The sequence below is a fragment of the Fundulus heteroclitus genome, unplaced genomic scaffold (assembly GCF_011125445.2).
Source record: "Fundulus heteroclitus isolate FHET01 unplaced genomic scaffold, MU-UCD_Fhet_4.1 scaffold_54, whole genome shotgun sequence".
NCBI lineage: Eukaryota > Metazoa > Chordata > Actinopteri > Cyprinodontiformes > Fundulidae > Fundulus > Fundulus heteroclitus.
Window position 1 is genome coordinate 1,955,391 of NW_023396967.1, and position 26,360 is coordinate 1,981,750.

General features: G+C 38.8%; 2 protein-coding genes across 2 annotated transcripts in view; both read right to left on the minus strand.

The window, feature by feature from the left end:
- Positions 1 to 10,649: 10,649 nt before the first annotated feature.
- The window catches only part of LOC105926128 (metabotropic glutamate receptor 7), a gene marked incomplete in the record, with an annotated part of 138,140 nt that continues 122,429 nt past the window's right edge, over positions 10,650 to 26,360 (minus strand). Inside the window, 1 exon segment of the mRNA XM_036132768.1 lies at positions 10,650 to 11,664.
- LOC118561040 (metabotropic glutamate receptor 7-like) lies at positions 10,906 to 21,650 on the minus strand. The gene is made up of 2 exons (XM_036132769.1): positions 21,277 to 21,650; positions 10,906 to 11,783 (listed from the first exon to the last, which is right to left on the minus strand). The coding sequence occupies exons 1-2, from the start codon at positions 21,560 to 21,562 to the stop codon at positions 11,734 to 11,736; spliced, it is 336 nt and encodes a 111-aa protein (XP_035988662.1). The 5' UTR covers positions 21,563 to 21,650; the 3' UTR covers positions 10,906 to 11,733.

The window sequence follows — 26,360 nt, forward strand, 5'->3', positions numbered from 1 at the left end:
GTACAAACAAAGCCCACACAGGTGCAGCACCGTGCAGCAGTCCTTTCTCCATCGCAAAGGACAAAGGCATCATTGAGTCTTTAACAGTGGTCTAGAATATTAGTTCCCAGTCTATCTAAAAGCCTTTCACTGTGTTGTCTTTTCAGATCAGGTGCATGTACCTGAAGAAAAGTCAGAATATTTAAATTGCTTAACCAAGATATTCACATTCCTTGAACGTCTTTTCATTTTCTCATATTACAACCAAAGAGACGTAGTACTTTCTTGTTATTTGATGTGATAGACCCACACAAAGCAACTCATAATTGGGAAGTGAAGGAAAAAAATCATAAATGCTTTTTAAGGTTATACCAATAGAAATCTAAAAATGTCCATTATATTCTGTTTAGTGACTTTTTCACAGACTTTGGACATTTCTGGCCATTTAAATATTAATATATATATATATATATATATATATATATATATATATATATATATATATATATATATATATATATATATATATATATATATATATATATATAAACACATATGTGTTTCAAACTCTGTTGGAGTGGTTGGGAAGCACCTGCAATTTTGACACCTTTCCACAGATTGCCAATCAGATTTAGGTCTGGGCCTTACAAATGCCTCAGTTTATACCATTCAGTTCTAACTCTGGTTTTATGTTTAGGGTCACTGGTGACCTGGAATAATCCTGCTCAGTTTCATTTTTCCTGCCCCCAGCATGATGCTGCCTCCGTCATATTTCAATGTGGGGATTTGTTCAGGGTAGATGTAAAGTATTAGTTTTCCTCCACACGTTGTGTTTTGAATGTGGGCTCAATTATATAAGTTTTGTGTACGTCTAATAAAAAACACTTTCATCCACAAATGCTGTGTTCCTTATATAGGGTCAAAAGGAGGTGGGATCTCTCCAAATGTCCATGCAGAAAAGATCAAATATTTATAATCAAAGAATAAAGTATATAAAACGCGAGGATGTGACTAGAATTACCCAGCAGAGACATGCATTAATTTTCACTGTTTTCCTGCAAAATCATCTTGTGCTAAACTACAGATGGGATGTCTTATAACTGTCTTTGAATAATGGCTTTCTTCTTGCTGCTCTTCTTTAAAGACCAGATGTGTAGAGTGTATGACTAAGAATGACTCTGCCACCTGCTTCTCCCACCTGTAGATCCCTGCAACTCCTGGAGAGTAACTATCCGGTTCTTGGCTGTTTCTTTAAGTAATGTTTCCATTGGTCAGTTAGGGTGGATGGCCCTGTCTTTGTAGCATTGTGGACGATGGACTGAACAGTGCTCAATGAGATGTTCTAATCTTGGAATACAGTTTTACAACTGAACCTGCTCTAATTTTTCCTGATCTGTCTGCTGTGTCCCTTTAGTATTCATGATGCAGTTTGTTCATTAGTGATCTCTAACAGACCTCTGTGAGCTTCACATAAGAGATTAAGGAGACTAAGACACACAAATTAACATTATCTACTAATTAGGTGGCTTTGAAGGAGATTGGCTGCAACTGGTTTTCTATGGAGGTCTCAGAGTACAAGGGGTTGATACAAATGCACACTTCAGATTTGTACTTGTAAAGCATGTTGAAAACACTGCAGCAATTTACTTTCACTTCTCAATTATGTGGTACGGTTTCTGTGGTCAATCACATGAAGAGATTTAGGTTTACGACAGCAATGTGATGAAATGTGCAATCGTCAGCGTGGTATGAAGGCTTAAGCAAAGAGCAATAGACAGAGTATTTTGAAGAAAATGGGAAAGTGGAGGACAATATAAGAAAAAAAATACAATCTTTCACTGAAATAAGGTATCTTAGAGACAGATCTTTAAGAATCAAACCACAAAAACGTCTTTGCATTGCTTCAGTCTATTACTGGGAAGACAGTAGTACAAAAATATGAGAATCCAAAAAACAAAACCTTAGAAAACTAGGCAACTATTGTCTAAAACACTTTTAATACACAACACTGTGTTGGGTTGTACCTTGCACGACAACAGTGGGCTACATTTGCTGGATCCCGCTCATTCCTCAAGGACGTACATCAGACTATGACTATGTGTCCCTCATTAACTGGAAAATTAACAAAAGATTCCCCACTCATCTTTAATAACATGGAAGCTGACCTGATCTTTTATCATTCAAGACAAGCTGTTCGTGAGGGTTACATTATTGAAGTGATATTTTTCTTGCCACGTCATGCGGAAATTCAGTCAAATCATCTTCAGCTGCTATTGCAGTCCATTAACTCCATTGTGAAGATACATAATTGATGCAGCCTTTGGGTAGAGTTTAATCAAATGGAGAGTGCTCCACACTCCACCACCACCTGAAAAATGAGAAACACAATCCCCTGCAATGTAGTTTGGATGGTGAAACTATAATTCACATTTTAAATTGATTTATCACCATTTGACTTTACTGCATAATGTCCCAAGAAAGACTTGCAATATTTAAACATTTGGGGGTGGAGTTGTGAGACAGAGTTGCGGCATTCCCCCTCAATTTGGATCAGTTTCTACACTGGAGCAGTAATCTACACAATATATATATATATATATATATATATATATATATATATATATATATATATATATATATATATATATATATATATATATAAAGACACTAAACCAGTATTTTCTTGCTTTCTGATATTAAATAAGACTGAACTTTTCCTCGTTTAGCTCAGTTAGCATTACCAAAATAATTGTACTTCGTTAAATGGCAGAATAATGAGACAGACAATGTTAATACAGATAAATAAAAAATCTGCCAATGTTTTAGGAACAGGATCGTGGCGCTCCATAAGTTAAGTCAGTCTCATCTTTGGCAACAGTTTCCAGATGTCTGAACAATTATACATAGGAAGAAAAAGCACAAGAATAAGAATGTCTTGCCAAGCTTCAGGTGAGAGATGAGATGGGTTCCAAATCCCAGAGATGAAGCAGAGGTTCTTTGAATGTGAAGTATGGGGGTGGCAGCATGATTATGAGTGGCTGGAAGGACTGATGCACTTCAAATTACGAGAAAAAACAAAAATCGAAGCAACATCTCAAGACACCAGCCAGGAAGATCAAACCTTGGCACAAACGGGTCGTCCACATAGAGAATGACCCAAGTCATCCTGCCAAAGTAGTTACAGATTGGCTAAGGACAGCAAAGTCAAAAGAAGTCATATAGAAAATAAGTGGGCTTTAAAGGCGACTGCCTTCAAATCTGACTCAGTTACAACAGTTCTGTCAGGTAGAATGGGAAACAATTCAAGTAAACCTTTTTGAGAACATATCTGTGTCTAATATTTACTGTAGCTTCAAGTCTACGTTGATAAATGCATTTTACATATTCTTTAAAAAATGCAAAACACGTGAAAATTTTTTTTTGGTTATTCAAGAGTGTAACGTGACACGGAAAATATAACATGCCATGTTTAAAAACATGATTGGTTAAATTCCTTCATTAAAAAGTTTCAAATTCTAAATATTGTAGAAATACGGCTTAAAGACTGCAAGCATATGAAACAGGAGCCGGTTTTACCTATCAATTTAAGGCTTTTTTTCTCTCTGAATCCTTTTGAGAATCCAGTTCTTTTCCTTTACCCCCCGTCTGATGTGCAGTTTTGTCAATGTAAGCTAATTATTTATTCATTTCTGTGTACTTTGCTTCTCTTTTACGTGAGGAATTTGCTTTGTTGGGAAATAACGGTGAAAGGGATGTGGGATGTGTGTGTGATTGCAATTGCTATGCGGCTTGAAATAAAAGACTCGGCTCTCGGGTTACATTTCAAAGGCAGACATCACTTAGAGGTTTCTCCCTGTTCGTGTTAAAGCCAGTGGTGAGATCCTGCAGTTTAAATGCTCTTGGCCTTTGTTTGTGCTCTCAACCTGAGCTTTGATTCATCGGACAAAAAAAAAAAAAAAAGAAAAAGAAAAAAGAGACATGGTGCTTATTTCGTTTACAAGTACAGGCTTTTGATCCTCCGGGCTGCCAAGGCAGACCAGATTTACAACATATTTACAAGACGTACACCAGCTCGGTGCATATTTTCTTCATGGAGGCGTTTTGGTGACAGGGGAAAGAGGCAGAAATGTTAAAAAAAAAAAAAGACTGGAGCCCCTCCTCGGCTGGAAATCTTCAAGAGGGTCTTCATAACACGGCAGTCGATGAAATCCGCGAAGGCAGACTTGTAATTTTCAGATGATTATTGACTGGAACTTGACTTTTGCATACAGCGTAGACGGATGGTGAAAAGAGAGCGGGAAACGAGGCGAAAATCCCTCAGCCAGTGAGGTCTCAGATGAGTGAAGATAAAGGAGGTGACTGAGCTAATTGTGAACTGTCAGAATTCATCTCTCTAATGACTGTCAAATGAGCAAATTTTCAAACGTATTCTCTCCTCCCACCCAGCTCCCTCCTCACAGGGGTGAACATGGGGAGAGATAGGAATAAATACCAGGAGACACTAATGTGATGAGAATGATGCCTGGTTTCTTCCGCTGATTAAAAATGCAGTAACACACACAAACACACACACACACATTGGCAGGGAGGGCTCAACCTATAAACAGGGTGATGTGTAGGTCTGAGTAGCAACAGATAAGAATTCAAACCCGGCGACCTCAGACTAATACAGCAGGGAATATAAGCACTGAAGATGTCAGATACAGTGCGTTTCTGATGGGCCTTTTGGTATGAAATTAGCTCATTAATGAAGTTGCGTGTAATAAAGTGGAATGGCAAAGAGAAGGCGTATTGAACACCTGAAGCAAATAAAGCCAAGAAAACAACTGAAATCTCAGTAATTAGAAAGCCTTCTAGCACCTTCCAATGATGGCATCTATAAAAAGGTTGCCCATTAGCAAAACACGCCGCAAAAGAAGCTACTCAAGGTGGGTAAATGCGAAGACCTTTGCAATCTTCGTGCTGCATAACGCACCAAATCCTCCTCTTAAATTTTCTGACAGAGGAGTCAAAAATACATTGAGAAGAGTTGATCGCGAGCCAAGGACCGCTCACGCAGAGCTTCAAAGGGATCTGGAATTGGCAGGTCCAGGTTTTCCTTAAAAAAAAAAAAAAAAGCAAATCACTGAACAAAAGTGACCTTTATGATTGGTCCCTGCACTGCACTGCACTTTTAAAGAAACAAAAAAAAAAAAAAAACATGTTGAAGCTCATTTAAAGTTTGCAACTGAACATTGGGGTAAGTTACTGAAATATTGAGAGTACATTGTCCGGTCTGATAAAGTCAAAATGTAACTCTGCACACCCCCCCCCCCCCCCACTGAAAACAACCGACTGTGAAGTCTGGAGGAGTGTACATAATGCTTTTGGGGCTATCCTGCACCAGATGACAGCCTTCATAAAACTGTAAAAGAAGGATGAATGGGAAATGGACCCAGACATTCTTCAAAAGAATCTGACGATGAAGTGAAGGTGAATTTTTCAGCAAGACAATGATCCCAGCGACACAGATAAGCAAACTCTCACCTGGTTTCCAGACTTGCCTGGTCAGCCACCTGGCCTGAAACGAAAATACATGAAAAGAACTGCAGAGGGCATAGAAGATGACACCAGCACATTCCACATTTTAAAACATTTGGGTCAAAATCCCACCTGAGCAAGTTTCACCATACAGGAGACGTCTTAAAGCTGTCCTGACCAAATAAAGTTTTTTTTAAAAAAAATAAGGCTTACTGAATACATTTTAAAATATGTTTGCACAAATATTCGGGTAAAACTAACTGCCTTGTTTTCCTGAGATGAGAAAAATGCAGCGGAAGGGAGAAAAATGCTGGAAATAATGAAAACCTCATAGCGAGCTTTACAAGATACAGCAGAGAGGAAATAAGAGGACTGAAGAGTGCCTTTATGCACCCCATGTTATATCTGGCTTGAGCTGGTCACTGACAGGAAGCAGATAAGATTTCACTCAGGCTGCACTTGGATAATTGGACATTTATGGAGAGATAGGAGAGCCCTAGGCCCAGGAGCCATGAAACAGAGCTAATCTAGACTCAGCATCAGTAAATTGTCTGTGAAAGAGCGCATCAGGAGCTCTGACAAGATAAAGAAGGCTTTCCTCAAAGGCGGAGCTGGACGAATGTGACATGAAACTCAGACAGAAGAAAGGCTGAACGCTGGAGCTGGGACTTTTACATGTCACACGAGACTCGCACTGAAATGCCCCTTCCTCGGAGCAGCAGTGTCACCTTGTCATCCAAATTGGGTCATGCAGTCCTGTAATTCTTTTGACAGTGAAGACAGTTGTGACAGCTGTGTAAGTAGACAGCACTTAAGAGCAAAAAACTTTTAGGCGAGCCGGCTTACATTTTTAAAGACTCTGTAAAATCTATAGTTCAGTACCAAACGCAGAAGAAATGTGGCAGGTCATTGTAACATATGATTGCACTGCCACGTGTTTCCAATATATATATATATATATATATATATATATATATATATATATATATATATATATATATATATATATATATATATATATATATATATATATATATATATATATATATATATATAATTAAACATTCAAAACAACAGCGTTCTTGTTTTCATGACATGAGACTGAGCAAAATCAAAATTAGGATATTTCTAAAAAAATTTGACAGTTAAGGGACTGTTTTAACATATAATACTAGATTGGATAAACATTGCAGATGTGGTATCTATCAACCAATTCTTCTTCATCAAACTTAATATTACATATTTTACATATCTATACTAGGCTGCATGAAGGGATTGCTGTAAAATTAATGACCATACAATCGCATGGCTTCCTTGGACAACCTTCTAAAGACTGGCATTATAAACTGAAATGGACTGAATTTTGCATTATATTGTGACTAGGATTAAATTAGGGCTGTCTGGGGGCCATGGGGGTTGTGCTGGGTTCTGGTGGGCTTCATTCACTCCCGAACTCTGGGGGGCTTGCTCACCAGTGGGGGTGGTAATGTGGCTGAACTACTTCAGTTCATCAGGGTCCCAGCTGCCGTGATGGGCTGGTGCCTGCTGGGTGTGTTCAGGTCCTGGGAGGGGTTCTCCCCTGCTTTGTGCCGGGCGGAGATTGGTTTGGGCTCTGAGCCTCCAAGGGGACTTGTTCCCAGGCTTGGGTTCCATGGCTGGGGGTGGCGGTGTGGCTGGGTGGTGGTGGTGATGGGGTTTGGGGGCCTTGCCGGTGCCCTGCTTCTGACGCTGTGTCTTGTTGAAAACCTACCTCTTTGCTGGGCGAATGGCACGCCAGGGGCGTTGTGTCTGTCTGCCTGGGGCAGCTGCAGTCTTCCTCAACCAGGCGCACCTGCGCTTTGCTGCTCTGGGTGCAGTGGGTTGTGGGCATTCTGCCATTCTTGCCACACTTCCAACTGAGCACCTCTAGGTGACTAACTCACTCATACACACCCATTCAACACGAACACGGATGTGCTCAACCATCCACCCGCTCCACCACACAAATAATCCAAATGGTTGAAGGTCATACAAAACAGTGACTGTAACATTAATGTGGCCTTCCTACTTTGCCAAACAGACAAGGAAAACTTCCCTGGCACATGCAGAAAACCAGCCACTCTTTATGGTATGTCTGAAATCCAGCTACAGGACATAGCATAGGAAAATGTATTTTATAAAGGCCTGACTGGGGACTGGGGTTGCAAATTAGCCTACAGGCTAGAAACCTTTTATGCAACACAATCTACACATTTTGTTATGGCTCTGCCTATTACAATTATGAATGTAATAATGTGCGCTGCATTGTCCCTGACAAATAAACTAATAAAAATAAATAAATAAATAAATAAATAAATATATATATATATATATATATATATATATATATATATATATATATATATATATATATATATATATATATATATATATAGGAGAGAATTTGTAAAAACAGAAAAAAAGTGCGCTGCATTGTCCCTGACAAATAAACTAATAAAAATAAATAAATAAATAAATAAATAATATATATATAAGTAATGTGTGATATATATATATATATATATATATATATATATATATATATATATATATATATATATATATATATATATATATATATATATATACTAATGCCCAGATAATGATAGAGTAAGACCAACAGTTAAAAACATAAGTTCTCCTGCTTGCTCTCAGTCCTCTGTGATTAGTCTCCTTGCTTTGATGTATTTCCCATTTGATACCCCCAGGAATCTGCTGCCTACAGAGCAGGTGCATACTGAGCAGGTGGACCATTACGTAGGAGCCTTGAGAGACCAGGGCTGGAGTGGTCCATGATTCATTTTATTTTAGGTGGCTGAAAACCATTCTTGGATCAACCTTTCCAATATTCCTGTTTCGGTTTCATAGCGACGTTTCAAGAGCTATTGCTTGAGCTGTTTAGTAGTTTTGTTCTTTTTGCTGAGCTGCAAATCTAAACTCTGCTCAGCCCCCTCTGATTACTTGCACAGAGACTCTGACACAGGCAATTAATTTGCCAGGGGAGAGGCTAGTCTTAATTGGGTATAAGTGGGATTTTTCTTGGCCGCGTGGAACAAAAAAATGAGAGACTGTGCGCATGAGAAGTGAAGACCATCTGGTCCCTCAGGAGCTTCGAGAGATGCCAGACAAATGGAAAGAGAAACAACAGAAAACCTGTGTGGGTACGGATAATGTTCATTCCCTCCGCCTCTCTTGTTCCCTCTCTGACACTCACAAACACACAATAAAGGAGTCAGCATCATTTGGTCATATTTCATCCGCCTGTGTAACAGCAGCGAGGGGGATGTACCGCGGCACATTGATGATTTTTTACAATGATCAATAATGAAAATACGAACAAAATGCTTGTAGACACGTACAGGAAAAAAAGAAGTGGTTAGTGTGTAATGGCTTGGTAATACATGGAGCACACAGACTTCACATACGGTGCCTTGCAAAAGTATTCAGATCCCTTCATAGTTTTTAACACTTATTCACGTCACAATCACAAACATCAATGCATTTTGTTGGAATTTTATTGATAGAGCAACACATAGTAGTGCATAATTGGGAAATGGAAGGAAAACGACATGGTTTTCAAGATGTTCATCTAAATAAGCAAATGAGTAAACTGAGTGTAATTTAATCTCAAAATAAATCCTGCTGTTCTGTGAAAGTCTACCATCATCATGAAGATCAAGGACAGGTCAGGGGTAAAGTTGCAGGGAAATTTAAACTAGCGTTGGGATCCAAAAAAATAATAGTAAAACTACAAAAACCTATATCCCGGTATTCTGGACATCTTACAGAGCACAGTTCAACCCTGGTGTCAAAAATGGAAAGCATAAATGGCTTAAACTGAGAACCCACCTAGACATGATAATCCCCCCAAACAAAGGCAAGGAGAGGTTTAACTAAAGAAGTAACCAAGAGGCCCAGTGAAAGGTTGGAGAATGATGAGTGGCAGAAAACACAGCACATAAACCTAAAAACACCATCGCAATGAAACAGCGGTGGCAGCATCATGCTGTAGGGATGCTTTTCTTCAACAGGAAACAGGGAAGCCTGTAAAAGCTGACGGCAAGGTGGACAGATTGACAAAATAACCATAGAATGAAAACCTATTAGTCAGTAACAGATTCAAGAATGGGATAGATTTTCCCATTTCATCAGGACAATGATCCTAAACATACAGCCGGAGGAAGGGTTTAAATCAGGAGTGTCCGGCTCTAGTCCTCAAAGTTAGCTTTTAGATGTGTGTCCTTGCTCCAACAAATTACCTCCCCAGCATGTAAACAAGATCTGCAGAGGGCTGTTAGTCAACTATTTATTCGATTGAGGTTTGCTGAACTAGGGCAAGATGTAAAACATGCAGGACCCCACCCTTGAAGCCTGAGTTTGGAGGCTACTGGTTAAGATCAAGCATATAGTGAGGTAGAGTGGCAGTCAGAGTGGACATAAATCCACCTGAAACTCTGAGGAGACATGAAAAAAAAAAAAACTTGTTTCAGAATGCTCTCTGTCCAATTTAACTGAGCCTGGACTTTTTTTTTTTTTTTTTTTTTTTAGAAAACTTGCAATATTTGTGGTTTCTGTATATGCAATGTCAAATATAACTAAAAAGGCTTAATAAATTATCACCACACCTTTTAGGTTCTTACTTACACAACATTGTTGAAAACCATGAATGAGTTTCCTTCCAGTTCACAGATCTGTACTTATTGGTCTATCGGATAACGTCCCAATGGAATACTTTGAAGTTTTTGGCTGTAACGTGAAAATAATTTGAAATCGTTCAAGGGGTTTGCAAGTCACCGTGGGTGACTGGTGGTGAAACTTACAAGAAGAAACTTGGATGAAGTCAGACGAGGCTTTAAGAAGGGGGGGAAAAAAATGGGTGAACGATTCCGCTGGTGAACCTCTTCTCGTCAAGTTTTGTCTCTGCTCAGCGAGCTCACTAATTTGTCCCACTGTGAGCTGAAGCTGTAAAGCAGCACATAGCATATCTATCAACTTTCAGAAACAAAGACAACAACGTTTTCCATCCACTAGTTTAAAATCTTTTGCAAGATCTCAAGCTAGAATATCTAATTACGTGCATTCAGAGGGACCCCTCTATCCACATGCTGAAAAGAAAAAACAACAAATTATGATTTGCTGTCCAATTTTGTTGTAGAAACAATAACAAAATTATTTTATTACATGTTGATCATTTGACAGACATCACAACATACTTGCATGATTGCTCCGATGTGAATGTTTCCCACACTTTAATTGGGCAAAATAAACCGAGTACAAAACTATAAGAAACAAACATGCTTCCAGTTACACTTTAAAGCCATATCCCATAATCTAACAAAATTCACATCTGGTAAAGATTTAAAAAAAAACTGCAGAAGGATGCTGAAGCTCATCATCATTTTCTGAATTTATTTCTCTTATGATTCTTTTTTTTGTTGTTGTTTGTTTAGTTTACATCAAATAGAACAGACATACATTGGCACATGCAAAGTGGACACTTTGTGGTGCTTTTAGTTACCATCCAAATCCAACTGAACAAAGACTCGATATCTATTTCGGTGTTCTTCAAACATGAAAATACTCTCAAATATTTACAAAAAAATATATACTCACAATGCCCATCACTCGGTTAAAAACAATCTGGGACTGAGTGGAGTTGAAGTTGTCGAAACAAAATGCTGTGTGTGGCAGAGCTCGCTGTTCAAGGTAATGAAATCAACTCCAAGAGAAAAAGAGGCACAGAAGAAAATCACTCAAACAATACAAAACAAAAACAAAAACAAAACAAAAAAAATCTGATAATGGTCACCCCAAAGAGAATATGGCTTTAATGACATTTGAAAAGAAAATTTCTTCAAGCAGATTCACGGTCTGTGTTTTTGTGTTTATCCTCATTCACAGTGACCCCCTTTTTTCAGCAGGCAACTTGTTCCTCGTCAGACAAAGAGAAGAGGGCCACGTCGCAAGTTTTACAGCCTGTGGTTTGATTCTGAGGGACCGACCCAGTCACACAGGCCCAAAGCTCTGTTCGCATCTGTTAGGACTCATGCATCATGTCTGAATGAAGGTTGGATGCTATCCACAGTCCTGGAGTGCATAGGTACTGCAGGTGGTGCTGGGATGCCCGCGCTCTCTCTGTCTTTCTTCCTTCCTTTGCTTTTTTTTTTTTTTTCCCCCGATCACAAACAAAGGACAAAGTGCTCGTTTCTAAGGAGATCAGATCCTGAGGTTGTTGTAACTCACATATGTTTTCTTTGTTGCTTGACCTGCGAAAAGAAGAACAGAAAAAAAAAATATGGATTCAATTTCTGACACAACACAAAAGCAGGAAAGAAAGGCACTTGCAATAGTAAATATACATCATTCACTTTGGCGGACTCTTTCTGCTGTGCTGTGAATTCTTATCACCAGCTGTGTGCAATCAGTTGCAATATTTTCTGGACTAGCATATCATTTCAGCTTGCACTGCCTGCGTGGAAAGCCTCAGCATCTATTTTCAGATGTTAACTAGTGATAGAAATCACAGACAGCACTAAAGTGGGCACCAAACAAATGCTAGGGCATGAAATGGGATCCCAGTCTCGATTACCATGGAAACATAACAGAGCATGGCTGAGCGCCCAGATGCCGCTTGTGTTTGTGTGTCCTACTGCACAGCTTTCATAATGAGAACCAATTTGAGTTTCAGCCCTTGAGAGTGAAAGCATATTTTGTTTTATCGTTTTAGGTCATTCAAACTCATTGTGACCTTTCAAAAAAGAAGAAGAAAAAAAAAACCCCACCTGTGCTCTCCAAACGTTAATTCTATAGTTATGGATTGTTTCCAGATTTAATAGTAATAGTAATCATCATCCTTATTTGTCAATGCACTATTTAGGATGTTCAAATTAAATTTATCCTCTGCGTTCAAGCCATCCCTCAGGGCACAGTGGGCTGTCATTGTGCAGCACCTGGGGAGCGTTCTGGCGCTGGGGGCCCTGCTCTCGGAGCGGCAGTCTGTGGGATCCGAACTGGGGAGCTTGCAGCTGTCACAGGACGCAAACATCCTGGCTATTATGTGAGATTAGCAATTATTTGGTGTTCAATTTTTCGGTGGAAATTTCATGAAGCCAATATAAACAAATTTACCGGGAAATTAGTCTGTGTTAGTCGGGGGAGTTAAGAACACGGAACAACCACACATCTTTTTTCTGCTAATGCGGCTCCATTTAACACGTCCCTTTAACCCGTCCTACCTAATGTTGGTTCTGAGGATAGCGTGATGGATTTTTAAAATCTGAAGATATGTTTGCAGCAATACAATGTGTGATGCGGATCGCTTACGGTTTCCTAAGAACCAGCCGCTCTCTGGACCTCACACACATACTGTTCAGAAGAAGGACCACCAGAGACTGTACTTCCTGTTGCCACTCAAGCAGTTCAACCTTCCACAGGAGCTGCTGTCTTCTTCTTCACTCCCATTATTCAGTGTTTTTTTTTTTGTGCACAGCCATCACTGTGCTTCAGCTCATCTCCAAAACAGGACAGGTCCCAACTACAACAAACAGTTAGGGCTGCAAAGAGGATCATCTGACCTTCCCTCCATCCAGGACTTGTGGGGGTTTAGGGTCAGGGAAAGGGCAGCTAACATCTCTGTAGACCCCACACACCCTGAACAAAAATTATTTAGACTTTCACCTTCAGGCCGGCGCTACAGAGTGCTGTTTAAAAAAAACAAAAAAAAAAAACAAGCTGCTACAGAGACAATTTCTTCCCCCAGGCTGTCAATCTAATGAACTCTTTGCAGTCAGAGTACCCAGATCATTACCGTGCTTATTTGCCCAAATCCAACCTTGTACTCATTTTTTTGTAGAATCATGTATGATTACAAAATAAAATTTGTATTCTTCCCTTTTATGTAATTGTACTTAAAAAGTCTTCATCGAGAGCAAATGGGAACCAAAGTAGAATTTGTTGTTTGCATGCACAAACTTGGCAATTAAATCTAATATTGACAGTGATGTGTGTCTGTGTGACATGGATTTGTGGAGCATCTCTGAACTAAAACTAGAATTGGCACTGGATGTGAAGGAGCGCTGTTTCGGGGTCAGTAGATGGGACAAATGCTGATTATGTTTGTATAGATTCACACTGTTTTTAAGGTGTTCTTAAAAAACTCAGCATTACAAGATTTCTGTCAGAAAGTCAATAAATTAAAATGGTAAATGGACTAAACTTATATAGCGTTTTTCCAGTCATACTGACCATTCAAAGCACTATAGCCACATACCCCCCAATTGCACTCACACACATTCATACACCGATACGCAGATCGGTTAAACAAAAAATTTAACAAGCAAGCAAACCAGATTTTTTTTTTGTGAATACCAATGAAAACATTACATTCCCTCCATAAATCACACTATTTTTAGCAAAGTAGGCATTTTGCCCTGCTACCTAATTTTCACCATCTTCTTTTGCTAAAATAAGTGTATTTAACATGCTAATCTCGTCAAAATGTAAGAAATGTGTTAATTTTAGCAGTTGTTTCAGATTATTTATTTATTTATTTGTCGTGAAAAAAATAGCTAAGAGAAGATCTTTAAAACAAAAACAAAAAAATAAACACACAACAGGGATAAAAAGTCGGATTGCCACTAGAATAACAGAAGTCTACCATCTCCCGGTAATAGAGTTAAAGAATGTAGTGCACACACACAACATTGGTTTGACCTTTCAACCACAAGAGCCCTTTTTTTGCTTCATCACCTTTAATGGCTTTGCCGGATGTTAGATATAGTCAACACAAACTCTCATTCCTGTAGGTGGTGAGCAGGTTTTTCAAGCAGGTTTTTCTAGCTTGTAGAGGTGGAAAAATACAGAGATTCACCTGATGTTGTTACCATGAAAGAAATGTTCAACGTTAATTTTCAGTAACAGTAATGTGTTTAAAATCAGACCGTAGAGAAATTAGGAACAAATCAAAAGAATGTTGTATTTTCTACAACACAAATAATGTCTGTGTTTCATTCAACCTGTGAGAGATCGAGAGAGAGCAAGAATTTCTGCAGATAACAAAAAGGCTGAAAGGAGTAATGCAAAGTTACTTGATTTTATCCCTTTGATACTTTCAGTGTTTTGATGTGAGGTGAGATTCTATATTGTCAAAGTAATACACATGTAGATTGGCTGGTTTTGTCATGCTAGCAACATTATCTGCAAAAATTGCTAGCATTAGATGGTACAGCAAGTTTAAAAAAAACTTGGCATTGGCAGGTCAAAACTTTAACCTCTTAAGACCACCACCCTCCTTTTTTTCCTGAATGTTTTGCTCAAAATAACATGCTTAAATCTAATCATAATTTATACAGCAAGTGCAAACTCCAATTAAATAATCTTGGTTTAATCTTAGATAATCTGTGGATACCAAATTAATTATTTTAACAAAAAGGAAGTTACAGAAATGAACCTAGAATAAAAAAAGGAAAAAAAGAAGGTTCAATTTCTGGGGGCTGCTGGGCTTAAGAGCAAAATGGCCCCTCAAATATCATTGGTGTATATCTTGAATGAAATAATAATAATACAATGAATGCTTTTCAAAAGTCTAGATGAAGCATGATAATATGAAACAATGCTGTAGCACACAGTGTTGCCTTTTATGAGCGGCTCTGTTTTTGCAATTAAAAGTATTTCTGAAAGAAAAATAGAGTAAACTTGTGTGTTGTTGTCCAAAGCAGCCTCCACAGAGGACATACAGTGAGAACCAACAAGCATATTCAGTTTTATTATGCATCATTTGAAATCCGTAGCACAAAAAAATAAATAAAAATAAATAAAAGTGGCTTCAAATGATTCAATTAGCAACAACTACATTGATTTACGCATACTGATCAAAGGAGTATCATGCTTTTACATTTATTCAGAGAACATAAAAAACCTCAAGAGTGATAAATTTGCCTGTCTTCAAGCTGATTTATTATGGAAGAAAAACTTCTGGAAGGTTGACAACAAAAGGTTTTTAGCTGTCAAAGGAGGCGAAGTTGTACTCAAAGTGATCAAACATAGAGCTTGAGCTTAGTCGTACTGTAAGAAATTTACACGTACACGTAGGAGTGTCTTCAGCTCCTTGTCAGAATAAAAGCAAAAGCCTGTAACCAGTTGCTATAAAACATACTGACATCTAATTCCTGGAAATAGACATGAAAGATCAGGGTGGCTTTTAGTTTTCACGAAAGGTAAATGTCAACTCAAAAATATTTAAAATAAATAAATGATAAATCAGAGAATTATTCTTTAGTCGTTAAATGTTGAAGACGTTTGAGTGTGTGGTGGTGGGGGGGGGGGGGTTGGTTGCAAAACACCTCTTGGGTGATAAGAGATTTGATGCTGATGTGCTAAAGAGATTTTGTATTCTTTTATTTGCAAAACCGGTATCAAATGTTTATCTTTACAAAGTGCTCAACATTCCTCATTTTACCACAGGGAGAAGACTTTGTTTCTAAGAGTTCTCATAAAAAGGCCACTTTATTCTCGTAACTTTACGACTTTATTCTTGTAATATTATAACTTAATTCCCATACCCAACCACCAAAAGGGGGTCTCCAGTCTCTGGTACTGTTTTGGGGGTCGCAGGCTGAAAAGGATGGGAACCCTTGCTCTGACACACCTCTGAGGTCTTCACAGAATAGCTGTATTTATATTGTGATTAAGTAACACACAATGGAACCCTGTGGTGCGCAATTTTATTCCAGGGTTTTAGAGTAACTGGGGCTTGAATCCAAATGTACACTACACTTTTGGGATTGCGCTTTGTTAACATATATATATTTACTTTTTTTTCCACTTCTAAATTATTCTCTATTCTGTTGCTTTATCATGCTAAATCTTAATAATATGTGTTTAAGTTTTTGTTACTAATGTGACAAAAGGGCAAAACGTTCTAGAGGTGTGAAAACTTCTCTGTGGCGTTCTGCTCGTGCATTGAAATGTCTGTGTGGAGGGGACAATAGGTATGTAAACCTTTATCACACACGTTGCTCTTAATTCTCGTTCTGCTGTGTTAACGTTGCTATGGCGACCAGCTCCCATGGGCTACACAATTAAAGTCGCGGCACTTCTTTACAGCTGGATTTTGTGGTCTCAGCCCGCAAGTATGATGAATAAAACATTAGTAAGTGTACAACAGGCACTCGCTGCTTATCATTAAGACCCTTCAGCAAGATTTTTGAAGGGGGAGACATTTTGGTCTGTGTTTACAGGTCCTGACTGATTCGTTTACCTTTACTGTCCTATTAATTTTTCACACTGAAAGCTTGTTATGTTGTCTCACCATGCACTTTGCATTATGTACAGTTTGGGTACAGTTTCATTACAGCGTTTTTCATTTTTGAGAATATAAATTCAATCTATAAAGAATTAAGGCCTCCTCGTACACACGCACACACGTACCCATTGGGAAAAATTGTGATCGACACTGAATCAATTCAACAGAATTACAGAGCAAATGCTCCCGTCTGAAAGCCGTAATCATGAAGATATTACACCTTATCAATACCAATGTAAATCTGCAGAATTGCTAATGCCCTGAATCCTATAAATCACTCGGAAGTCATCTTGTGCAGGTCTGACGGAGCCTGAAAGGGAGGTGGTTGGCGCTCTGACGGTTACAGGAATTGACGGACAGTCTCCTGGGATGGTCGAGGCACAGTTCAGGTTTCAGGGCGGTCATGCACATAAATTCGCCATTAATAAATGTCACTTCCACTGTTGCTAAAAAAGAAGGGCGAAATAGAGGAGAGAGCACTCGGGGTGGAGGGACAAGGCGAGGAAATATTCATGCAGCAGAGACAGAAGGTGAGAGACACGGAGAACAGATGACATCGCGCACTTTTGGGACTTCCCTCCAGAGGTTGCACGTCCTGCTTGGGGACTTTTTAATGTGCTACTGCAACAGATGTTATGATTTTACCCTCGGTTCGGAGTTTGCTTCTAGTCAATGAGCCCCATGTGCGAACGGCATGGATATGTTCACCCTCCCCTGATACACTTGCCCAGCTCCCTGACTTACATGGGTTCACTTCACACATACTGCTTCACGCTGAGGCACGCACGCTCACAGTTGCACAGACACACCCGAGCATGTTGTGCTCATAACAGATGATTGTGACAACTGTTTGGAGAAATTCCCTGGAAGATCTGTTACCTCAGAGGCATTATTCAAAGAGGGGGTGAGGGAACGCCGCACCTGTGGGTGCCATGATTGCTTGGCGTGATTAGAGGCGTCGCGGGAGAGGGCGGCTTTGAAAGCCGTGATGTGTGATTTGCATGGGCTGTCAATCTTCTGCATCCCTGACAGTTAAAGATCCGCAAACAGCTTCCTCTGTGAAGTGCCGCTGAAATACAGCTTCTTTATTTTTCTTTGAAACTCTTTCTAGTTTTTCTCTTTCTCAATCCAAAACAAATGCCTTATCATCCAAATGTGGGGCTACGTAGGCTGCCTCGCTCACCTACTAATACCCAGCATTATCTTTGCTAATAGGATCATGCTTACTGTTTCAGATGATGGCTGGCATGAGTAATACACAGCAACAGACACAGATTATCTGCCTCAATTTTCAGTGTCAGAATCCTGTTTTTTTTTTTTAATCCTCCCAAGAGCCAAGGTCTTCTTTTTACTCCCACCCTCGCTGTCATGAACTTGGGCAAAAGGTCTTGCCATTTATCACGTTAAAAGATAACTTGGCCCTCTGCAGAGGATATGCCATATCATTCCAGCACCCAATTAAATCAGGGGAATGGATTTTCTGGTAAAGAAAAGGAAACATGAGAAAGATCTTATATAGGATTTAAATAAAAAACTAAAGAAAAAAAAAACTAATGCCCATCTAATGCACATCGACAACTCAGATCTGAGCCCTTGGGGATTTGTGGTTTGTGTCATTTCCTGATTTCTCAGCTTTCATTAACTCACTCTTGACAAACAAGAAGCTACCACTGAAATGACATGAAGGTTATGCCAAATTACAATATCATGTAATGGTTTGTGAAAATGTTATGTAAAACCATTAATACAAACTAGCTTTTTTTTTTCTTTTGGTTTTTTGCTAGTATTTTTGCTAGTATTTCCTGAGACGGTTTCCCTTCCCAATGACTTTGATGCAAATAAGCTTATTTTGTTTCAGAGCAGTGTAGCTCACTACTCAGGCTGTGAGGTGTTCATTATGTTCATCAGATTGAGAGCTGGGGAAGAAACTGTTCATTGTTCGCATGATCATATTTTTGTAATTAATTGCTAGGTTGATGTAGCCATTTATTAATTCCTCTGACTACAATTATGACTTCACGTACCAAATCCAGACTCTAATCAGTTCACTTTTCATGTTGATCTGTGATGATCTGTATTGTATTAAAAATATCACCCCATCACTATGGAGCACCTTCGGGGCATAATAGATCAGCAGAACGTATCTCTCAAAGAAGCAGTTCTCCTCCCAAACAGATGGTGGCAGCAATAATGCTCTCTAATGGAATGTCATTCATTAACACAGTTATAATGAATGAAGTAGTTTTGGTTCTCAAGATCAGAGATGTCAAATAACAAAGTACGAATACTGTGTTAACTTATGTAGGTAGAAGTTTTGGTTATCTATACTTTAGTGGAGTTATTTCTTTTCAGCCTACTTTGTACTTCTCAAATATGGTCGAGCTCACCACACCACTTACATTTTCATGCAGTTATCTGTACTTTCTACTCTTTACATTTTGAAAATAGTCTCATCTATTGGTTGTTCCACACGCCAGTGATTGTGACACGCTCATGTAACACCAATGTGTGCGCTCACGGCTGACTAGTTTCCTATTTTGGCTGCGCATGTGCACTTCTAGTGTTTATGTTTCCAGTTAGCTTTGGTCTCAGCCATTCATTGTAGCTCCACCGATCTCACCGTATACTTTGAAAACTGCAGAGAGTCGCAAGAAGCAAACCGCGTACAAAGTTATGAGATAAAGAGGAATCCCTTGTAAGAAATAAATAAAACCAGAGTGGATTTGGGAGATTCTTTCAAGTGATCCCCCTGAGAAGCGTAAGGGCAGGTAAGAAGATCTTGGGCATTCACAGTGAATCAAAAAAGTGACTTGGGCATTTCTTACATACATTTCCTGAAAAAAAGTCCACTACAAAGTAATTGACACAAATTTACTGAATTACATGGCTTTTATCCAGGTCTAAGCATTATAATTTCATCACCTAACTTAAATTTGTTCTTCAGATAACAGGAGGGATTGTTTACACTTGCAGATATGCTCACGGCATGTATGTTTGTGTAACGTGGTTTAGTGGAGCATCTTCACATTAAAACCACATTCAATATAGCAAAGGTGTGCGGCATTGGTTCCAGGTATTGTTTGCTTTCTGTAAACTCACACCATTCTTTAATGTGTCACGACAAAATTACTGTAGGCAGCACAACATTTTGACCCATTTCTGAAAAGAATAAACAAAAGAAAAACGCACACTAGCTAAAGCTAGCGAAAAAGAATGACGCCCTTTTTGCACCAAATTTACCAGAGGGGCCAAGGTGGGGACAGTGTTTTTTTTTTTTTTTTTTTTATAGGGGCACAGAACAAAAAAATGAAACAATAATGGTTTAATAATGTTAAGTAAGCCACTTGTGGCTCTGGAACTGCATGTTTCAGACCCCGGATCTAGCAGATGAAAACTGTGATCCCAGCTCAATGCGGCTGAAGCTAAATGTGAACCACCTTAATTTTTAAAATCCTTGTTAGAACAAAACTGTATAGGTAAAAAATAAAATTGGTCAAAGTGACCAATCAGTTATGGTTTCTTCGCCAGTGCATTAAATCCTAAGAAGTGTATTTAATGTTATGTCTTTAGTACAAGGGCCATAACAGGGGCCAGGACCATTTCTACAGGGCCACTGGCCCCTGTTGGCCCCTGTCTAGCACCGCCCCTGTTGGTACATAATGTTACTCTAGAAGAGTAATTTTTTTAACCTCGTAATGTCATTTTCCGTACTTGGTGGGTGGGGAGATGTGTTTTGCCATTCAGCTCAAAGTAACCTAGTGATTTAGAAAGACATGTCTTGTTCCCATCCCAAATAGCAGATCAGAGCGCCAGTCACAACATTGTTGAACGATCTTTATTGGAGAAGCTGACAGCCCTCAAGAAATCTCCTTGTATTTACTGTAGCAGTACCACAAAGGCTGCAAAATGTATCATGTCATGGAACAAGCCAACCAGTGTTGCCAACATTTGCTATTTTATAGTAAAAATTAAAGCAGTTTAGTCACTGATTGCCACTATAATATTTCAAGTATTTTTTTAGGAGGTAACAAAGACCTTACGCGGCTCAATATAACAAGTTCACCTTGCTAACTCTAGAAATAAATATTCTATTGTTTTATTGTAATGCTGCTGAAACTAAATGTATATTGATCAAATATCTTAAGCTCATGTAAAATAGCACCAAGTCATTTATTACCGCATGGCATTGATTTCAGCCTGAATACACGCACTTGATACAATTACAGTAGGTGTTATTATTCATTAATGTGCTTGTTTTACTTTGGTTGCAATAGCAGTTCCCCAATAATATCAGATTCTAAATCTAGAGCCATAGTCTTTCACCAAGCTCCAGTATAACATATTGCGAAAAAGTTGTTATTTTTGCAAAGTTTAGATAAATATAAACTTAGGATACCTTTATGGTGCAAACGTGTGTCTTCAAGATTTCTAGTGTGACCTTTAAGGTGTGTACTCACTCATGGGGTCAGCAGCAGGGTTCTCACAAAGCTCAGTCTTAGCCTCGCCGTTGGGCCGCTCACTGGGTTTCTGGGACAGACGGGATGACATTGTGGCAGCGGTGACCACAGCCTTGAAGCTACGCTTCCTCTTCTGCACGTTCAGCTCAGGGTGGAAGATAATGATGTACACCTTGGGCATGTAGAGCATGCCCAGCGCGACTGAGGCACTGAGGTTCATGGAGACGGTCAGGGTGGTTGTCTGAATGTACAGCTGGAAGGAAGAACAGACAAGAGTAGCATACATAAACAAAATACCTGGTACTGCTTAGTGAAGTTTGTAACATTTGAATAGCTGCTTTTAGAGGTAGTTGGATGTATCAGAGTTAAATCTTTCTATAAAAAGTGGGGGAGGGGCAAAACAAAACAACAAGGATTGATGCATATCTGCAGTATCATTGCTGAGTACCTCAAAGAGGCAAATTTCAAAAACAGCATTCAGCACTTCACAAAACGTGTTCATGGAGGAGGCACAGCATCACAGTAAAGAATCTGCACAGTCGTTCAGTAGTGTGTCGTTGGTTTTACTGCTTTCTGAACTATACAAGTGCATCTCAATAAATATGAACATGTTCAAAAGTTGAATTTATATCAGTAGCTCAATTGAAATGATAAAACCCATATGTTATATAGATTCATTACACCTTTTTAGTCTACACCTTGTGCACCAAACTCTTCAATGGTGTTTATTTCAATCTCACCTCAAGATTTCAGTTATCATTGTCCACCTTTGCAAATGTATCTCTTCATCTTTTTTCATTTCATTGTTTTCCTTTCAATAAACTGTGTGATAACATACTTGGACACAACATTCTGTGACCAGCCAGCTTCTTTAGCAATGACTATTCGTTGGTTAACCTCATTTTGGAAGGTGTCAATAGCGTGAGACTACCGTCAAATTCACAGTCTTCCCAGTGATCGTGAAAGTCATAGCATAACATAACATTTAAAACCTGTTGGTCCCCCACTATATTATAATTTTCTGCTAAATTGAACTTAAGGCTTTTATTAGCTGAGAGCCATAATTATCAAAATTAACAGAATCAAACACTTGAACTGCATCAATCTAAGTGTAATGAATCTATATAATGAGTTTCATTTCTAAATTGGATTACTCAATCAAATTAACTTTTTGATGATTTTCTCATTTATGGGTGTGCACCTGCAAATAAGGGACTATTTTTGATGGCATACAAATGTTATACTTGTTATAAATGTCAGTTTTTTTATGCCCTGTGATGGTTATTACTTGTGTGTGACATGGGAGCAGTGATGCGTTCAGTGGAGATGCAGAAGCCTTTATTAAAGCCTGACCTGCAGCTACTCACTCACGACTGAGAAGACTGAGGGCTTTAAAAGCCAATAGCTGTAGCATTGCCATGACTGTATCAAACATGCCCTTACATGACCTCTGTTGTCTTTCCTTTTGACTTTATTGGTGGACTACACCATCAGATAAAGATCCACTCCTTTCCTTTTTCTATGTTTTGCTTCGCTGCAGTGATTCCGCAACTAAGTTTTTGCTGCCGGCTGCATTTTAATGAATATTCTTGTGCAGTACAATAAAATGCTAAATCTGACACTGTAAAGCTGAATCTGCAGCATATAGCAGTTCAACATTTGTTTTTTTTCTCTCTCTCTGTTTTCCACACAATGGGTGCAGCAGTCTTGAAAACCACCCAACTGTTAATCAAAAACAGATTATTTATAAGGTTTCCAGTTTTGTGATATTGGATGCGCCCCGCGCAACCTTCTTTTACGGGGCTTACATGATACTTTTTACACTGGTGAGTTGTAGCTGTGCGATTACATAACCCAGATCACACCAATATCTTGAATTTTAGACTTCAGCTTCATTAAAAACATGTCAGTTCTGCTGAGAGCCCGTTGAGCCTTTGTATCGGCAGACATGCGAGAGCCCCCTCGTTACTTTTAAGTGTCCTGGAGGAGGAGGAATAGCGTCAAGAAGAGAACATTATTGTTTCAAGAGCTTCCTCACTAATCTACTGCACTTGAAAATGGAAGATATCACTTATACGCCGCCTCTCCGAAAGTCACCGGCATCGAAGATGGGGTGAGCGAACAATTGTAAACACATTATCCACCACCACGTATCCACAGAGACTCAACACGCTCACTGAATCAGCAAGAGAAGGGGGGAAATGTCACCATTTGCATACAATCTTTCCTGGTAAATATCATTAATGGTAATTTTCAATCACACCAGTCTCATTTACATGTGAGGCACGATTTTGTCTTTTAATCTAAAAAAAATAAAATAAAATAAATAAAATATTCATCAGATGCCTGATATCAACATTCTCACGCAATAAATCGCTCCAGTCTTCTTTCACAGCCTCCCTGCTTGGCTGTGTAGCAACTTCAGAGGCAGTGATCTGCCTTGTACACCATGAATTTATAACAGTGCACTCTGTTTTGTCGGTCTCATGCTGCAAGGATGTAATGTTTTAGCTTTAAATTTGTTTTACTTATGTTCAAATTAAGATAAGATAAGAAAGATAAGAAATGCTTTATTGACCCACAATGGGGAAATACTATTCTAGGGTATACACATGCCATCTTACATATAATAATCTTCTTGTGTTTGGTTTTCTATGTTTAGCAGCTGGTAACCTAATTTTTGAGCAAGCGGCTAAACATGACTGGAGGAAGCTATTAATTAGATGCTGATAACTTAGAATCTGCGTTACTGCTGACCCTATCAGATCTCCCTTTGTGATCAAGCTAATTCCAGAGAGTGCGAACAATGAGTACTTGCTTATTCTCATCACACCAGCTTACACGCTCAAACATCAGCAAAATAAAAAATAAATAAGAAATGTGAGAATGTGGGCTTTCACCCTTGTTAATACTGCTACACATGCGCACAGACACGCACACAAGTAAACATACCAGTGAAAATCCTTTTTTCTCACCGTCTCTAATCACAGAGACAGGATTTTTTTTTTTTGCGCTCTTTCTGTGAGCTTGACCCAAATTCGTAGCCCCCTCTCAGCTACCCCTCCAATGTTTAGCTTGTCACAGAACATTCATAATTAATTCCTTTTGCTTTAACATAAATAATTACATGAAGTAATTTTCATGACTGCTCGGCAACACTCTATTTATAGCCGCCACAATAATTTATTAAAGTCCTCATCAGGAATCAAACGCCTGCTTTTAAATTTTACATCTCATTGACAAACCAAATGCCGACATTGAGCCACAACAAACCGTGCGGCTTCCATCTTGACAAAAAGCTGATGAGGGTGTTTCTCATAATTAGACCCACGCACCGGGACCCACACACTGCAAAGGCAATTTAGCTGAGTACGGTTTAGTACTATAAATGCACACAGTGATAACGACTTGATTCAGTAAGTGACAATTAGGATGCTCTCTGGCCCGTCAAAGCATGCTTAAATAATGAATCCAGGGGATTTGCTGTCTCCTCTCAGCTACCTGGATGTCTCTGGTTGTTTTGGGTGGCCTACTTTTTAAAACCAGCTCATGTAGTGAATAACTCTTGGTGGCTTTGTGCTGCAAAGCCCCGTCACATATTGAAGTGTATACTTTATGTTTCAATGGCCTCCCTTGGGTTTGTACCACCATTTCTGTGTTATGGGAACGGTATGTAAAGGTTGTGACCCATAAACTCCACGTGCACAGTTTTTACCATTGTCAGGCCAAAATTTAATCATTGTGGTACAATAAAAGGTATTTCTAATAGAAAAGAAAGGCAAATATCAAAGAAGTAGAGTTTATTTGGTTTGCATGCTCTGACATTTAGGTACGTGTTTCCAGTAGCGTTTTTCGGTATGGACAAAAGTTGCCAACGGAAACATTCCAAAATGGACATAAATCATGTAAACTGTCTTGTTAATCACACAGTTACACACAGAATGAATTTTGTGCTGCATTTTTTGTGAATGTGTACTCTACGAGGATTTGGCATCCACTGTGTTGAGAAGGCACATACTGACATTATGCCGCTGACATTAGAAGCAGCAGGTTACTTGGCTGGACTACATTTTCAGGCATATTTTCCTGCCCGCCATCTGAGAGGATTTCCCAGATTTTGATGCTGTCAATCAAATTGAGCCAATATTGGGTGATAGCCTCTCTCTGTTTAGCAAGGGTCTTCAGTGCTACAATCAGTGATACGCAGCCTGGGAATTTGAAGAAATTACATCTTCTCAAAATAGAAGGCGTTTCTGTTAATGTTTGTATCCTGGAAGCAGCCAATGAGTGCAGAAAATATAGCCCTAAAAGAGAGATAGAGTATGGTACAGCTAATTTGATTGGAGATTTATTCGGGATCATTGAAGGAGTTATTTTCCCAGGGTGGCATTTATGAGAGAACTGACATTGATTATTTCATCCTAAAACATAATTAGTGACACACCGCCTCCTGCCTTACTTACAGATGTAAATAATCCACAGTGGTGTAAAATCTCTCCCAAACATGATGATGGTTTATTGGTTCACAAAATAAAATGATAGTTAAAATTGTTATAAGATCGTAGAAACAATCATTAGTCTTGCTCCTGTCAGGCAGGCTTCAGTATCTCAGACCAAATAAACAAATCTGAATTTATACAAAATAAAAAAACCTGCAAGATTTATCTGCTTAAGATTAGATAAACGTGCTTATTATCTTAAAACAGACCCCCCTTAAAAATTCCTGAAGTTATTAAACACACAAACGTTGATGTTTATTTTAGTCAAATTATGAGAACCTAATATCATTAACCGTCTTCAGAGATTCCAATTTGTTTATGTAAATTAATCTTGATCAAACTCCAGGGTTACTTCTGGAGAACCACAAGGATCAGTGCTTGTCCCAGTTCTCTTAAGTATACTGTACATGCTTCTAATAGGTAAGATTATCAGACAGCATTGAATAAATGTCGACTGTTATGCTGATGACATTCAGCTATATTTATCCATAAACCCTGATGGATCCAATTAGTTAGGTAAACAACAGGCATATATTGACGACAAAAACACCTAAGGTCAGTAGATTTAATACCTGTATGTTATCC